The 19,134-nt window shown below is 36.2% G+C and overlaps 1 protein-coding gene across 2 annotated transcripts in view; it reads left to right on the top strand.

Moving 5' to 3' along the window:
- CNTN5 (contactin 5) overlaps positions 1 to 19,134 on the top strand; it is a 1,437,272-nt gene that overhangs the window by 1,168,857 nt on the left and 249,281 nt on the right. For both annotated transcript variants that reach the window (XM_023740130.1, XM_004385875.1), the window contains 2 exons: positions 1,598 to 1,727; positions 4,030 to 4,180. In XM_023740130.1, coding sequence (XP_023595898.1) covers positions 1,598 to 1,727; positions 4,030 to 4,180 — 281 coding nt within the window. The remainder of the gene's footprint in view (positions 1 to 1,597; positions 1,728 to 4,029; positions 4,181 to 19,134) is intronic.

The raw sequence follows: 19,134 nt of genomic DNA, 5'->3' as shown, positions 1-19,134 counted from the left end.
AGTAAATCTACCATATATTTTAAAAACAACTTAATATATATTGGATTTAAAAATAAATCAATTACTATTTAACATTGAAATGACAATAACAATTTTAACTTTTTTGCTTTGTTGTGACCTTTTCAGAGAGGGAATAGTTCACTATTTGTGGACAAAATGGAAGGAGAAGTACAAGTCATTGAGACTCTGAACAGGTTCTGCACAGGTCCTACCACTACTCAGGGGACCTCTTGCCTGTCATTTACCTCTTTGGGCTTCAATTTTTTCCTTTTTAAAATGTAGATTGGATCAGATAATCCCTACAGTTCTACCCAGCTCCAATATTCTCTTATCCTAAAACCAGTTAAAAAAACCATTTGCCGTGAGGTCGATTCCAACTCATAATGACCCTATTGAACAGAGTAGAACTGCCCCATAGGGTTTCCAGGGAGCACCTGGTGGATTTTAACTGCCAACCTTTTGGTTAGCAGCAGTAGCTCTTAACCACCACACCACCAGGGTTTCCTTAAGACCAGTTAGGCCAAAACAAATACAAACATAGAAAAGGGCACAAATAACAAGGACTACAGAGCTGTTAAAGAGAACTAGTAAAAAAAATTCCTGAGACATTGATTCATTGGTTTTTTCTCTGTAGTTTTCCTAGGATACCAGAGAAGCCTTGGAAAGGGGCTATGCTGGTCACATTATCTACCCCCAGTGTCCAAGTAAAGTAAATTCTACTGGCAGATAATACTTCTGCTATTTGAATGGGCGTATTTTGAAAATTGTGTCAAATTACTTAGCATCTCTGTTGGTAGACAATCAAAGCACTGCTCACTAAAATTTAAAAAATGATTTGCTTGGCATTAAGTAGACAAAACACCTGGTTGTTTAACACACTTTAAATTTAAAATCTGTCTTAGAAGTGTGCTAATGGCTTCAGTTTACCTTAATATGCACATAATCAATTTTCTGTCTTTTATAGTTTGTTCTGATAATAGAGTTCATACATTCAGACCAATAATTGTATACAAAATCCAGTTGCAGGGCAGTTTGTAGTGTTGTTTTGTTTGTTTGTCTTTGTGTGTGTGTGTGTGTGTGTGTGTGTGTGTGTGTGTGTGTGTGTTAATTTCTTATGAAGTGAGGGAAAAGAAAAACTCCTAACTGGATCAATAAAGTGAAGGGATTCTTGTTATGACCTTGGTTGGCTATTTTTTAGTATGTATCTATAGCCACAATTCTTTCCATCAAGTGTACCCCTGCTCCTCGTTTGTAAAATACATCCAAATATGCTTTTATCTGTGAATTGTGTTTCACAAGCTCCACTGGTGTACCAAAGACAGCTCAATTTAGAAACAAAACCAAAAATAAAACTTTTATGAAACACTCCAGGAAAATATAGCTATTATTTCTTTTCTGTCCAAGAAATAGTTATAATTTATAAGAGACAAGTCATTAATAAACAAATTAATAAATAGTAAATATTGCTAAGTTGCCAAATAATGTTTAACTGCATTAATGCAAAGCTTTTCTTTCTCTGGCCTAGGGGAGAGTACCCACAATATCTGCATCGTTTGTTTACTTTCTAGATCTGATTTTTTTCTCTATTCCATTACAGAGTAGAGTTCAGATGGTTAATGGAGTGTTGATGATCCACAACGTGAATCAGTCAGATGCTGGAATGTATCAGTGTTTGGCTGAAAATAAATATGGAGCCATTTATGCTAGTGCTGAGCTGAGGATTCTAGGTATGCAACTTCTAAGTAAATAAATAGGGGGAAAGGTGGCTTCTTTTCATGCTCTAATTCTTGCTATACTGAAGTTTTATGCTGTGGTTATAAAAGCCTATTTTATGGCTTGAAAAGAAATACTATATCTTGCTGATTCTTCTTTTTTTTTACTTTAGAGGCCAAGTTTACATTGTGTATCATTTGTCCCAAGACTTTGTTTTATAAGATTGTTCACATTTTAGCATTTAATCTTAAAATGTTTACATAATATGGCACTAAAAAGAAATCATATAAAGAAATATATGTTATCTTTCAAGAAAGAATTCTCTGAATCAAAATGTAGATTTCTGGTAGCCTCTCAACCCTCCCATAGCAAGGATTAATGTTTCCCAAGGAGCTCCCCGACTTACCAGTAGGCATGTGGTTCTTGCAAGGCAGGACTCCAAAGCAAATCACCCTCTCCCCATGGGGCCAAAAACCGAACCTAAACCCTTTCCTGCTTGTTGATTCCGACTCACAGAGAACCTTTAGGACAGAGTAGAACTGTCCCATAGGGTTTCCAAGGAGCGGCTGGTGGATTCCAACTGCCAGCCTTTTTGTTAGCAGCCAAGCTGTTAATCACTGTGCCACCAGGGGCATCAACCATTACCATCCTTAAGAGTGAAAGCCTTCCAGAGGCCAGGCCCAGTGGTCTCATAGGGTCACACCCTTAGTAAGAATGTAACCAGGGCACTGGCACTACTTCACCACTCTTTAAATACTACAGGAAAGACCCAATCCACTGGAATAGATACCCCAGATTAAACATATTTGGGCCATTGGAGTTAATCTTATTTTTTCCCACTTTGATGGTTTCCTTATCTTCGGTTTTGGGATGTATGCACTACAAAGAGTGATACTTAAGTTACCTTAACTCACTGTCTTCCAAAAGTGGGCAGGAGTCCAAGGATGCTTTCTACTCCCCACTTAAATTCCCAAAGCATAACATTAACAGAAACACCTAAGATCTCAGGAATCTGGAAACCTACCATTTATACGTTGGCTAAATATATCATAAATCAATTACTGAATTATGAATGTTTGCACTAGAAATTTCTCCACATTACAACATATCCATCCAAAATAGAGTATCCCACATTTCAATTTCCTATATCCTAGCCAATCAAGTATTAATTTACTTTATTGTCAACTCACACTCCAACATTTGTTAGTTAAAGAGTTGATCCAGGCTTCTCCTAGTTGATTGCTTACCCAGAGACTCTTACAAATGTGTTCCTTCTCATTCATTGCATCTATTTTCAAAGATCGCCTTTTGTAAGTTCTATTCCCAGTAAGAAGCCTTGGTGGCACAGTGGTTAAGAGCTCCGATGAGCTACAGCTGCTAACCAAAATGTCAGCTGTTCGAATCCAGTGGCCCCTCCTTGGAAACCCTACGGGGCAGTTCTACTCTGTTCTATAGAGTTGCTATGAGTCGCGATCGACTCGACAGCAATGAGTATTCCCAGTAAGCAACCACAAATGTTAATGCACTTTCCCCATAGGTTTCTTCACTTTTCTTTCTATTTCTTAGCACACCTCAATTGCATGCATAGAATCCTTTTTAATGCTGTTGTGCTATGCATTGTATTGGTACACATGATGGATATAAAATACTTATGAAGTGCCCATGAAATTGTGAGATTGACATAAATAAATGTCTCTGATATAGCACTCAAGTTTACCTATCTTTCAGTTCTCTTTTAGTTTCAAAAATATCATTATAAAAATCTAGTGAAAACAATTTTCATATTAATCAATGATCAGACTTAATGTGAATAATGGCAATAAAAGTTGTTATTGAAATTTAAAGTATTTCATTTGTATTTATTTGAAACTACATCCAATTTTATATGAAATTAAGATACACGGATAGGAAATGGAAGACACAGAACTGTCTTCTTCACACATAACCTTCACCTTTCCAAAGGATGCCCACATAGACTTCCTTGGTTGGCCCCTGATCTTTTGGCCAAGTTGCTCATTAGTCTTTCACAATTAAAATGGATAACATGAAAAAATAATGTCATTTTTTTTTTAAACATGCTTTGTCTGTGGACTCATATTGTATGAAACCATTACCGGCTAATGGAAGGGACAGCCAGTTAAATATCTGTCAATTAAGAAATAAATAAATTAAATGATGAGCTCATGTTTTCCACATGTAGATATATGACTTTATTAGAAATGTATCTCAGAAGAAAAAGTTGCAAAATCTTGATGAATCATCCATTAGAAGCTATTATCATGGTGTTTGGTAGCACTAACATTTTCTTTTTAATAGCTTCAGCTCCCACTTTCGCACTGAATCAGTTGAAGAACACAGTAATTGTTACTAAAGGCCGAGAAGTCATCATAGAGTGCAAACCCCAAGGCTCTCCAAAACCAACCATCTCTTGGAAGAAGGGAGACAAAGCAGTTAGAGAGAACAAAAGGTTAGAAGTCTATTTCATAATTTAAACTCAAAACATCAGACTTGTTGAGGTTGTAAATGATACACACAAAGTATACAAGAAAGTCCTGCAGTAATTGTGAAGTATGTTTTATACACTTACTGAAATAAAGTTTGGTCTATACAAAAAAGTTTTGTCTAAAAAGAGAACCCAGAGTTCCACTTCAGTATGGTTAAACTTCTTTGCCTTCATGTTGTTTCAGCAGCAACTGGGAATTTCACTGGGTTATGAAGAAAGCAAACACTTTTATTAAGCTACTTGATTTAGTTTCTCATTTTGTCTACAGACTAGGGGTCAATAGCTACCTATAAAACTTTTAAGTGGTGTGTTTTCATTTCAATATTAATATAAAAGACAGTATAAACATAATCTGGTTCTTCTATATATTCACCTTATGATAGAATATTGCCAGTGATATTTGGACCTATGTTTGCCTTTTCTTTTTCAGTCATGTTGATGCAAAATATTATAGGATTACTTTGATTGCCATAGGCAAATGAGAAATATGCAGAGGAATATTTGATGTGTAAAGATGTCTTTGGCAAGTAAAAGCCAGAAGACACCTCAAGAGCACAAATGGAGACAAATGATGAGAGAAGCACATCTTCACATGGTGGTTTACGTGTGCCAATTTGAAAGCCCCGTGCTCTACAGATTATTACTATATTTGTGTTGCAAACGGTGACTCAGCTTTGGCAAATATTATCCTCCATTATGTTAAAATAATACTGCTTATTTTAGTTATGTTTTAGAGTTTTGTTTTTCATTTGATTTATAAGGTTGAGGAAATTTTGCCTTGTTTTATGTTTGCCTATGTGTTGGAACTGGCTCAATGGCAACAGGTAATAATGTAGTTAAAATAATTAAAGTCGGCTTTAGGGTCCATTTAAATAATTTTCCTTTAAATATTTTGAAATATTTGAAGAATTTTCTCAGAATATCTTGTTTCCTATCCAAGTCTGAGCAACATTGATTTGCATTACCTATCACAGGTAAAATAATTCGTGGAATTATTGGGTTCAGTTCAGGCCTGAGGATTGGTACTGCCTGGAAAGGGTGATCATTTGGGATTGGCATGTGTCATATTGTTAATCTAGTTTTGAAACATAATTTATCTTTTTAGTTGGGGGGAGGGGGGGACTAAATCACAAACTGCAAGATTAGTGTTCCAGGTGGTTGAACTAATCAAATTCTGGTTGACTTTTTTGGATGCTGCCTCATACAAATATGAAAAAAAAAAAAAAAGCAAAGAAAAAATAAACCCTATTGAAACAGAGGAAAATTATTTTCCTAGTATGGTAAGAACAAATGATTTATGTAGCTTAGTTATCCTTTTTTCTGGACGTATTAAAGTTTTTTAAATGTCATCAATTATATACACCATATCAGTGCAAGTCATTCCATTTGAAAAGCATTACTTGGTTTTATGTTTATGGGTGGTGCATAAACCTGTGCCCCATCAAATCTTCACAGACATCATACTGTGAGTTTAAAATATCAGACAACGTATCTTTTACTGAAGTAAAAATATTGAGAAAGTAATAGGATTATGAGTTTTCTATGACAGCATTATAACATAATAAACCTTTTTATTTTCTAGAAATTGAAAAATACTGTTTGTGAATTTACCAGTTTTCTTGTTCCCTTTTCTCTTCACTGCTAGCTCCTGGATTGATGAGAAAAAACATACTGACCTCAAACTCAGATCATTTTGTTTTTCTATATGTCAATACTTTTGGTCAAAGTGTTGTTTAGGAAGGAGGCTGAAATGTGAAATATTTGTGTTTTATTTATTCAAGTAAAAGACCTGGCTACATTTACTTAGCATTCTTGCTATGCTGATCTATATTTTTAAGTCTCTAGGCTTTCTTTACTTAATAGCAAACCCAAAAGTATAGTGCATTTCACTCTTAAAATTAATAAACACTATTTCTGTCTACTGGAAAATAAAATAAAGCTAACTACAGTATGTAACTAACATTTCTGGGGAGCGGTATGGTTGAGAAGATACCACAGCCCACTGAGCAAGAGAAATGTTCTCTGTATATTATGTTACATCAAAGGTTATGTAAGATTGAAACCACAGTCACGTTCTATTCAGACAGTATCAAAAATTAACATTTATATGGATTATTGAATACATTTTAAAATAGAAAATTCAATTATGCTGTTATACTTAAGGCATTATGTGTCTATTAATAATACTCACTATCAAAAGTCATGGTAAATGCTACTGCTTCAAGTATATTGGTCTCCCTCATTAGTGCTAAACTAACTTCAGAATATCAGTATATTTTATTTGGCTGAGCCTGGGTCTGTGATACTGCACAGACTCAGACAATTAAATGATCCCATAGTCTAAATCTTAGAGCCTCTCTATAATCACACATGCAATGAACAACAGTATGTACTGGGACTCCATTCATTCTCCGTCTCAACACATTATAGAACATTAGACTAACTGAAGCCTTTATTTATATATGATTTTGCCATAATCTTCACAAAAGTACATCCCGCCATACCTGTCAACTCTTCCTAGTTGCCACCTGGGCTTCCTAAACTCTACTCCAGTCTCAGAAATCAATTCTTCCCATTGTCACAGAGAAATAGTTTGTAAATTTAGTAGCTCAATTTACTCAGCATCAAGTCAAACGTGTAGTTAGTCTGATTATGACTTTGTGATCCAATTCTAGCCACAGGGTGCCTGAGGCCAAGTTCTTAAATTCCATTGCTATACTGGTAAGTATCTGAACTCTCACCTTCATAACCTACCCAATATGCCTGCCTCTAAAACTGGAGACTTGTTCCTCCTAGTACTTCCTACAGTCTTTCCTCCAACCCTCACACCAATGTGTATCTCCTCCTTTGTTAGATCCCTGGGTAATTATATCTAATCATCCTTCATGCAATATTCACTTAGGTGAACCAAAGGTCATTCATGATGGGCTCACAATACCATGTTTCAGTTCTCTCACTGGGCATTTTCTAATCTCTCTTCCAATGGGCAAGTTCCAGATTCTGACCTCTTCCAGTCTTTGCAGGACTATGTTGATAAACCTTTCATAATCTTCCAAGGTATGGTCCATATTTTAGGCACCTTATGCATATTTTTGAATGAATTAATTATTAAGTAAATCAATATATTTAGTGGAAACATAAGTTCATTTATTTATTGGAAAATACATTCAAATATTTATTGAATTTCTATCATTTATTAATTACTTTGAAGGTTACTCTGTCTTTCCATATTGAGAAGTTTCAGGTTTCAGGATGGATACAATCTAGTTGGATATAAAAAAAAAAAATTTGGATATTAAAATAGTAGCCTAAGATTTAAATAACAGTTGAAAGGAGTCCACAAAGCAGAATATGAAAACACACAAAACTGTATTCAGAAAATATATATATGAGGTATTAAAACTTAAAATTTCAAATGTATAAATAATACATTCTTTAAAATATGGTGTCAGTAACATATGACACTTTATTTTCTTCTGGAAATTATGGTAACAGTATATTCCAGTATATAAAAACAGAACTCAGGTATTCTGCTTATTCTGCACGGGTTTTGACTTGTCAAAACTTTATCCTAAGCTTTTGACAACTTGCCTAATTTATTTATCTATTTTTTTTTAATTCGTAAAATTGGGGTAAAAAAGTAACTTCATTAGGTGATGGAAATTGAATAAGATTTTGTACGTAAAATACATGGGCATCTAGGAAGTATGGTATCTGGGAGGCACTCAGTGAATGTTACCTGTGATGATGTTATGATGATTATGATGATGATGATGGCAGTGGTGTTGGTGATGTGATGATGACAGAATCATTTGAATCTTTGAATACTGGCATTAATTTCTATTGTAAATAATTCCAAAAATTTTTATTCCTTCCCTTTTCTTTCTCTAATAATTAAGGGAAAAGGTACTTGATTTAAATGATTATAGAACTAAAGGAAACCCTGGTGACACAGTGGTTAAGAGCTACAGCTGCTAACCAAAAGGTTGGCAGTTCAAATCCACTAGGCACTCCTTGGAAACTCTATGGGGCAGTTCTGCTCGGTCATATAGGGTCTCTATGAGTTGGAATCAACTTGACGGCAATGGGTTGGGTTTGGTTTTGGTTTCTAGAACTAAAAAGTCTTTTAGGTCCTCTGTGTAATGTGTTATTCATCAATCTAAGTCATTAAAATTGACTTTCCTTGGGAGCCCTGGTGGTTCAGTGGTTAAGAGCTTGGCTGCCAACCAAAAGGTCAGCAGTTCCAATCTACCACCTGCTCCTCGGAAACCCTATGAAGCAGTTCTACTCTGTCTTATAGGGTTGCTATGAGTCAGAATCAACTCGATGGCAACGGGTTTGTTTTTTGTTTTTTTGTCCATCAGGGTTGTAAACTTCCACTTCTCATCATCTATTCTTGGCATTGTTTACATTCACCCTCCTTTACCTACAACTAGTTCAGTGCTTTTGGGATAGGTTTCTGTACTAGCAGGCTGAATATTTACTTGTTCGGTGGTTACTTTATAGGCCATCCGCAAATAGGTCAATACACATGGAGAAAATAAAGAAGCCTTTTGTAGTTTTGGTTGTTTTTGTTTTACTTTGTGTTACTGCTTTTCTTTTTTTCTTCCTTTTTATAGGAATCTCCATGCTTTTTTCTCACAGCTTTTGAAGATCACTAGTACATATCCATTTAGGTTTCTTGATCAATCGTATCCATGTTTCATACTAAAACTAATAAACTCTAGAGGTACTAGGAAGTAAAACGTTCCATAGGGATTTTCTCCTCTGGTATATTTTTGTTCAGAATGTTCTGCTCATCAAACTCATATTGGATTTTCACTTCAGCTCATTATTTCCATTACTTGGCCATTAACTTTTGTTAAAATATAATCATCCAGAGACACTCCAGCAGTGCACAAATATTAAAACTTCATTATTACATGTTCAATTTCCTGTACTTTTTGTGGATAAAGATAATCTTAGCTAAAATGAAGAATACATAGTTTTGGTAAAGAAACAGTTTATTTTGTTTCCTTTCATCTGCACATATATAAACTACCAGTTATTGAACCCCAAAGAATATGCCACATATGTTTAAAAATTATTTACAATTATTGAAATTTCACAGTAGTTTAAGCACCAGTTTTCATTTCAGGGCAAAAGAGGGGTACCAGTTACAGAGATATAAGACTATAATTCAAATGAGTGCTTAAGAAATCCTGAATGAAAATAAAAATTATCCTATGGAGGACCAGTATTATAGGGTAAATTTTCTTTTATAGGACTGTAATCTAAGGAAAGACTTGTAAAAAAATTACTTACAATATTCCCTTGCTTGCCAAAGGAGCTTCAGTACAGCGAAGTTTTCAACTTACTCATTTAACGCACACAGAACATTGCACTTAAAGTGCCCATTAGGTGACTTCTAGTGGGAATTTGTGTCATGTTTATTAGGCAGCAATGATCAAACTCACACACTGACTTGAAGACATATGGAAAAATATATTCTTAGTGCAAGCCCTAGAGGACACTTTTACTGAGGGGAAAAGGGGGTCTTACTTTTTCTAAGAAAGAAGAGGAATTCATGGGTATAATTATGGTCCTGTTTCTGTCCCTTTGTTTCCACGTCCATGCTGTGTTTGCTAATGAGCAAGCTGTTTTGTGGTTTCCTCCGTGACAATGTCTCTTACATATTAAGAACATAAACCAATGTAGGCCCTAGGTATCTTGATTTTCTTCATTGTCTAATAAATTGTATAATGAAGGAGAAGAAACATTCATAGATCAATAATACATCAGGTGACTTCCTTTTAAATTAAAATCTGTGCATTGAAAGGAAATATAATGATCAAAATGATATTATTTATCTCAAGGAAGTGAAGTTGATAACTGACTTCATAAGATTCAAACCACGTGCAACGCACAATGTGCAGTATATACTCAGGGATGGTGACTTGCTGTTCCATAGGTCCTCTGAGCTTAAGGGAGTAAGAAAGACATGGCCTTACCTTGATTATGGTGGGATTAGGATGCTGCCTTCCAGGTTTTGATGAAAACTAACTGTACAAGCATCTGCCTGCACTTTCTTTACCTTCCCTTTAAAATGCTAGTAGGAAAAAAAAAAAAAAAAAACAGGGTCAGAGCAGACCTGGAAATTAAGAATACAGATGAACACATTCTCAGCCTCTAGGAGAAATCACTTCTTCAAGTAGAAATGGGCTAAACTGAGAAATGATTGATGACCCCTTAAAACTACAACACAGTCAAGATGAGAAGCCAGCAGGAAGAACATTCCACCAATATCTACTTTATGCCCATATCTACTAGATTCAGAAACTGGGCCTCACTGTAAAGGCTGGCAGGAACCCCCACCACACTGATGGAAGCCATGCTTTAAGATGGCAAGATGCTACTCTCCTCATTCACCCATCAGCACTAATCTAAAACCATGTGAGAGATTATAAATCCAGCAATGGGTGACAGCCCGGTGTGAGAGAGAACGTACATCCTAGGATTTGAAATCATTAATAAATAGTGATACAGATGAAGAATACTGAAATCGATGAACCTTGAAAATTATATAATGCCATGTGCTGCTTTTAGTAAAAGAAGAAACACAGACTGTTAAATTTCCAGGAGTAAATTTACTTCTACATATTCATAAGATAAAAGGATGGGAATAGTGGACATCTTGCCTCAGTCTGGTTGAACTGCACTAGAGTCAGAATTGACTCGATGGCAATGGGTTTTGGGTTTAGAGCCCTATTAAACTTATAACATTTGACTAGAGGTTGTGCACCTGATTGAACTCCAGATTAACATTTGAGAAGATGATTCTGGAACACTGAGAGGAATAGTGAAGAGAGACAATAGAAATTAAGAACATTACCAATTGAGTGACACCAGGACTATGAACATCGGCACAAAAGGAGTGTAACGCACAGATACTCATTAATCATAAAGGCTAAATAACAGTCATAAATATGGTAGCAAGATGTCAAATTTTATTTTATTTTTATTTTACAAATGTAAAAATAATGGTCACCAAGATTAGCTACAACATAATATATAATACCCTTATGTTGTTGTTGTTAGGTGCTGCCGAGTCAGTTTTGACTCATAGCAAGCCTATGTACCACAGAAAGAAATACTGCCCAGTCCTGCGCCATGCTCACAATCATTGTTGTGTTCAAGCCCATTGTTGCAGCAACTTTGTCAGTCCATCTTGTTGAGGGTCTTCCTCTTTTTCACTGACCCTGTATTTTACCAACCATGATGTCCTTCTCCAGGGACTGATCCCACCTGACAACATGTCCAAAGTATGTAAGAAGTAGAAGTCCTTCCTTCTAAGGAGCATTCTGGTTGTACTTCTTCCAAAACAGATTTATTCATTCTTTTGGCAGTCCATGGTATATTCAGTATTCTTCACGAACACCACAATTCAAAGGTGTCAATTTTTCTTTGGTCTTCTTTATTCATTGTCCAGCTTTCACATGCATATGATGCAATTGAAAATACCATGGCTTGGATCAGGCGTACCTTAGTCTTCAAGGTGACATCTTTGCTTTTTAACACTTCAAAGAGGACTTTTGCAGCAGATTTGCCCAATGCAATGCATCTTTTGATTTCTTGACTGCTGCTTCCATGGGTGTTGATTGTGAATCCAAGTAAAATGAAATCCTTGACAACTTCAGTCTTTTCTCCATTTATCATGATGTTGCTTACTGGTCCAGTTGTGAGGACCTTTGTTTTCTTTATGTTGAGGCGTTATCCATACTGAAGGCTGTGGTCTTTGATCTTCATCAGTAAGTGCTTCAAGTCCTCTTCACTTTGATCAAGCAAGGTTGTGTCATCTGCATAATGCAGGTGGTTAATGAGTCTTCCTCCAATCCCGATGCCCCATTCTTCTTCATAGAGTCCAGCTTCTCGGATTATTTGCTCAGCATACAGATTGAATTGGTATGATGAAAGGATACAACCCTGACGCACACCTTTCCTAACTTTAAACACGCAGTATCCCCTTGTTCTGTCCCAATGACTGCCTCTTGATCTATGTACAAGTTCCTCATGAGCACAATTAATTGTTCTGGAATTCTCATTCTTTGCAATGTTATCCATAATTTGTTACGATCCACACAATCAAATGCCTTTGCATAGTCAATAGAACACAGGTAAACATCTTGCTGGTATTCTCTAATTTCAGTCAGGATCTATCTGACATCAGCAACGATATCTCTGGTTCCACGTCCTCTTCTGAATCCAGCCTGAATTTCTGGCTGTTCCCTGTCAATATACTGCTGCAGCTTCTTTTGAATGATCTTCAGCAAAATTTTACTTGCATGTGATATTAATGATATTATTCAATAATTTCCACATTTGGTTGGATCACTTTTCTTGGGAATATGCATAAATATGGATCTCTTCCAGTCAGTTGGCCACATAGCTGTCTTCCACATTTCTTGGCATAGATGAGGGAGCATTTCCAGTGCTGCATCTGTTTATTGAAACATCTCAATTGGTATTCTGTCAATTCCTGCAGCCTTGTTTTTTGCCTATGTCTTCAGTGTAGCTTGGACTTCTTCTTTCAGTACCATCAGTTCCTGACCATATGCTACCTCCTGAAATGGTTGAGTATTGACCAGTTCTTTTTGGTACAGTGACTCTGTGTATTCCGTCCATCTTCTTTTGATTCTTCCTGTGTCATTCAATATTTTCCCTGTTGAATCCTTCAGTATTGCAACTCGAGGCTTGAATTTTTTCTTCAGTTCTTTCAGCTTGAGAAATGCCAAGTGTGTTCCTCCCTTTTGGTTTCCTATCTCCGAGACTTTACACATGTCATTATAATACTTTACTTTGTCTTCCTGAGCCACCCTTTGAAATCTTCTGTTCAGCTCTTTTGCTTCATCATTTCTTCCTTTCATTTTAGCTACTCTACATTCAAGAGCAAGTTTCAGAGTCTCTTCTGATATCCATTTTGGTCTTTTCTTTCTTTCTTGTCTTTTTAATGGTCTCTTGATTTCTTCATGTATGATGTCCTTGATGTCATTCCACAACGTCAGTCATTAGTGTTCAGCGTGTCAAATCTATTCTTCAGATGGTCTCGAAATTCAGGTGGGATATGCTCAAGGTCATACTTTGGCTCTCATGGACTTGTTCCAATTTTCTTCAGTTTCAACTTGAACTTGCATATGAGCAATTGAAGATCTGTTGCACAGTTGGCCCTTGGCCTTGTTCTGACTAATGATATTGAGCTTTTCCATCATCTCTTTCAACAGATGTAGTCAGTGTGATTCCTATATATTCCATCTGGCAAGGTCCACGTGTATAGTTGCTGTTTATGCTGGTGAAAAAAGGTATTTGCAATGAAGAGGTCGTTGGTCTTGCAGAATTCTGTCATGAAATCTATGGAATCATTTCTGTCACCAAGGCCATATTTTCCAACTACCAATCCTTCTTTGTCTCCAACTTTTGCATTCCAATCACCAGTAATTATCAGTGCATACTTATTGCATGCTTGATCAATTTTAGACTGCAAAAGTTGGTAAAAGTCTTCAATTTCTTCATCTTTGGCCTTAGTGGTTGGTGTGTAAATTTGAATAATAGTTATATTAACTGGTCTTCCTTATAAACGTATGGATATTATCCTATCAGTAACAGTGTTGTACTTCAGGATCGATCTTGAAATGTTCTTTTTGATGATGAATGTAACGCCATTCCTCTTCAATTTGTCATTCCCAGCATAGTAGACCATATAATTGTCTGATTAAAAATGGCCAATACCAGTCCCTTTCAGCTAACTAATGCCTAGGATGTCAACGTTCATGCCTTCCATTTCATTTTTGATGATTTCCAATTTTCCTAGATTCATACTTCGTACATTTCATGTTCCAATTATTAACAGATGTTTGCATCGGTTTCTTCTCATTTTGAGTCATGCCACATCAGCAGATGAAGGTTCCAGAAGCTCGAGTCCATTTATATCATTAAGGTCGACTGTACTTTTAGGAGGCAGCCCTTCCCCAGTTGTATTTTGAGTGCCTTCCAACCTGAGGGGCTCACCTTCTGGCACTGTGTCAGACAATGTTCTGCTGCTATTCATAAGGTTTTCACTGGCTAATTCTTTTCAGAAGTAGACCGCCAGGTCCTTCTTCCTATCTGTTTTAGGCCGGAAGCTCAGCTGAAACCTGTTCTCTTTGAGTGACCCTGCTGGTATTTGAATACTGGTGACATAGCTTCCAGCATCACAGCAACACGCAAGCCCCCATAGTACGACAAACTGACAGATATGTGGAGGACATGTACACAAATACAGTAAAAATACTGGAAATAAGTAGGGTTGCCATGAGTAAGAATCAATTCGAAGGCAACTAACAACAGCAACAGTTGTTCATAGAAATTATTTAAAAGAGATAGATAATGGATAATTTTAATTTTCTTTTTGAGCTTTTCTGTATTTTACAAATTGTAAACACTAAAAATTTGTAGGAGGAACTTTCTTAAGACCAAGTGGCATATATTCCTAATCATAATTTTATTTGACTCGATACAGACCTATTCAAAGGGAAGAACACTGTCATTTATTTTTGTTAGTCATGATTCTCCAGAAAAATAAAACTAATAAGATATCTATATTTAGAGAGAGATTTATTTTAAGGAATTGGCTCACATGATTATGATTGTCTGGCAAGTTCAAAATCCATATGCTGGGTGCCAGGCTGAAAATTCCAGCAGAATGTCTATGTTATAGTCTCCAGGCAGAATACTCCTCCCTCAGGAAACCTCAGTTTTTGATCTTAATGACTTTAAATGACTGATTGAATCCCGCCTACACTATGGAGGATAATCTTCTTTACTTAAGGTTAACTTATTTAAATGTTAAACACATGCAAAAACTTTCATAGCAACATCTCACTGGGGTTTGATCAAACAACTGGGCACCATCGCCTAGCCAAGCTGACACATGAAATTAACCATCACAGTCCTCCTGCTACGTTTTCTGCATTTTCAAGTGTAGAAACTACTTGGTTCTGAAAACAGTTCAGACTGGTTGTCCTAGTCTTTTAGAGATGTGGTATAGAAAACTTGATTTGAATGACCCTAGAAATTCAATTTTAGCTCCATTTCAAATAGACTCCTGTCTTCTACTACCATATCTTCAGATAACAGGCCAATCGAACAGGGCTCCATCAACAAAAATTTAGATTTTCAATCTAATTAGAGCCTATGGTTAACCATTCTACCCTTGGTTTTCAGTTTTTTTGCCAACACTAAAGAGTAGGCACTCCAGACCTCTCAAATATCAGACATCTTAAATTGTGCTTTTCATTTTCCCCAGCCTCCCTCCCCATATACATCATGCTTCCCCCTATAGCTAGAGGAATCTTCCCAAAGTACAGCTTTGATTGTATTATCCCTTTCTGAAACTACTGATCCAAATCTTCTATTGATTACAACCATAGTTTGTCAGTTTGATATCCAAGGTCCTCCATAATTTTTCTCATTTATTCTTTAATTCATCTAACAAATATTAACTTAAACTGTATGAAAATTCCATGTTGTCTGTCAAAAATGGATGACTAGCAAGAATCTCATATGATTCTATTTGATAGTTCTGAGTGCCTATATGCTGTGTGCTAGATGCCAGGAAAAGTTGCAAATAAAATGTTCAGGGTACCTACCAATATGGAGTTCACAGTCTAGATCTGCCTTATAAACTGTTCAATTACAATTCTCTCTCCATACTCTTTCTTCTCATTTCTGACCTTCTTACTCGTCAATAAACAAAACAAAACCTCCAAAATTTTATATCTTTGAACTACACTATACAATCACAATTTCCCACAACAGGTCCTGTGTTTTCTCACCTTTTAACCTTTGCTCACACTTTTCCCTCCCCTCCCCTCACCTTCCTTGCAACATGCTAGTCACCTTCTCTATTGAAATCCTACTCAAAGGAAAGGGCTATCTTGCTATGGTTTCTTGCCACTGGAAATCTTTGAGTAGATACAATTATAAGAAACTGTAGACAGTGGGAAGCTGGAATAAATAATTTAAGTCAATTTATAACTTTTAATGTAGTTCCAATTTACAATTTATGTACCAATTTACAATTCTCTGAGTTAGATATTATCATCTCAGATATAAACATTTTGAAATTCAAACGGCAAACCTGGACTTTAAAACCAAATCTGGCGCTAGTGAGTGATTGTATGAAAATCCTAGCAATCAAGTTCTTTAGCAGTGATACTGCATCTCAGTCTGCAAGGAGAATAGCGATAGAAATCCTCTTAGTGTCTATGATGTTTCTGATGAGGATTCAATTTCCCAGCCTATACTCAAAAGCTGCATAACTCATTTCACAGGCACTTTTAACACACACACACACACACACACACACACACATCTCGTAAATGTTCAGAATATCTTCCAAATAAGAGAACTTAATTTGAATCAAATATTCCTTTGGACAGGCTCATGGAACCAAACTGGAAACTAAGAAACACACTGGCCAAAATTTCATCTTGCATTTATTTTTCTTTCTTCAGCCTACTTTATGGTAAGCTAGACCACATCAGTACAGATCATCAATCCAGTCATAAGAAATGTTTATTGCTCTGTCTTCTCAGTGATACATTGATAGTTGATCAAATGTTATAGACAAAATAATCCCCCAAATGGAGTTACTATGATGCTTCTGGGCTGTGCTTTAATATCTTTCCCAGCATACATCTGTAAGGTTTAGAGGGGTATTCAGCATCTCTAAATTTAGTCTCTCAGAATGAATAATCCAAAATAATTCAAATTTTAGTGAATAGCAATATGTTCACATTATGCCAAAAAACTGAATGAAAATGGAGGAAAAAAAGAATTCTCACATTTTCAAATAATTCACTTTTCAATAGTATCTTTAGAAGGTATAACAATGAACCTAAAATAGAAAATCAATGACATTCATTTAGACATAGAAGACCTGCATATAAGGAAGTCTCAAATTCTTGGTTTTATTATTTCCCGTACTTAAAAACTCATTGCCGTCAAGTAGATTCTGACTCATAGCAACTCTATAGGACCAAGTAGAACTGCCCCATAGGGTTTTCAAGGAGCTACTGGTGAATTCAAACCACTGACCTTTTGGTTAGCAGCTGAACGCTTAACCACTGCACCACCAGGGCTTCTTCCCAAACTTAAGGTCTTAAGTTCTCTTCAAGGATCTTCAACTTTTTTTTTTTTTTCCTGATCTCAAAACCAATCTGTCTTTTGTTTCCACTTTTTTATTTCTCTTTTTGAAATTGTTAAATATAACAAAACAAGCTTCAACCCCGAAGGGAGATAACACCGAGAAACTCGGTTAACTTAGGCAGTAAATGACAACAACAAAGTAATTCTGGCTCTTTTGTGCTATGAGCACCTCCAGTTTGTGGCTTTACATCTCTAGCTAATTACCAGTTTAGAAACGGTTCATAAATTCTACTTCTAACTATGGTTCATTTACCCCAGTTACTATAAATTGCTGTGCATTTTGCCTGGTTATGCTCCCCGCATAGGCACAACTGGAACAAGTCATTAGGCGCTTAAAGGATTTTCTTTTCCAAAAGCCCCCAAGACTACAACTTTCAGCTTAATTTGTCCTTAATACAAACAACATCTAAAATACTTGGGAATTCAAGCATCTAAGTACATGCTACTGAGTGATCCTCCTACCTCCCCATGTAACTCTTCGGTGAATATAAAATAGTGAAGAGAGAAGAGTCTGAGGATGCTTAGAAAACAAGTACTTTACGACAGAGATTTGTAGCCTGTTCTGGGAGTTACATAGTCACTTCTTTTCAGTTTTGCATAAGTTACGATTTAGTTTAACTGTGTTGATTCATAATAGGAATTAGAGGGCTGGTAACAAATTGAAGCATTAGACACAAAGATACCCTCGGCTACAATGAAAAGCAACCTGCAGGATCAAGTCTATAAAAGATAAGCTGAAGAAATTTCATCTTACTTACTCTTTTCATTCTAATAACAGAGTTATTTATGAAAACGTGTGTGTGTGTGTGTGGTTTTTAGTTGTATCTGGAGGTCTTGGAGTACCAATATATTTTTGTTTTTCTTTCTCTGATTCGAAGTGGTACCTCCACTTTTCCCTTCCCCAGTGCTACATCATCTAGACACAATTAAATTCAATTTAGTTCATTGAAATCGAAGTTTTTTATTTACTATATACTGAACTGTGCTAGTTCATACAAAGACAAATAATAGAGAACCCATTAAGAACCTTTTGTCTAGTGGGGGGATAAAGGTAATACATAAGTAACTATAACACAGGATAAAAGAACCGTTCCACTTGAGGTAATAATAAAGATAGCTACCATTTATCGAATACCATGCATTTTATATATTGTCTTAGTTTCTTAGTGCTGCTGTAACAGAAAATACCACAAGTGAGTGTCTTTAATGAATAGAAATTTATTTTCTTACAGTTTAGGAGGCTAGAAGTCTAAATTCAGGGCACCTGCTCTATGGGAAGGCTCTCTCTGTCTGCTCTGGGGGAAAATCCTTGTTTCAACTTCCCTAGCATTCTTCTTGGTGTTCCTTGGAGATCTCCAGGTGGCACTTATCTGCCCCCTATTTCTACTTGCTTGCTTCTGCACCTAATCTGCTCTTTTATACCTCAAAAGCCATTGGCTTAAAACACACCCTACACTAATGTGGCTTCATTAACATAACGAAGAAAATGCTATTCCCAAATATGATTATATCCACAGGTATACCTGTTGCTGTCGAGTCAATTCCGACCCATAGTGACCCTATAGGACAGAGTAGAACTGTCCTCATAAGGTTTCTAAGCAGCAGCTAGTGGATTCGAACTGCCGACCTTTGGGTTTGTGGCCATAGTGCTTAACCACTGTGCCACCAGGGCTCCATCCACAGGTATAGGGGCTAGG

Source organism: Trichechus manatus, unplaced genomic scaffold (assembly GCF_000243295.1).
Source record: "Trichechus manatus latirostris isolate Lorelei unplaced genomic scaffold, TriManLat1.0 scaffold00148, whole genome shotgun sequence".
NCBI classification, from domain to species: Eukaryota; Metazoa; Chordata; class Mammalia; order Sirenia; family Trichechidae; genus Trichechus; species Trichechus manatus.
This window is presented reverse-complemented; position numbering and strand designations above follow the sequence as displayed.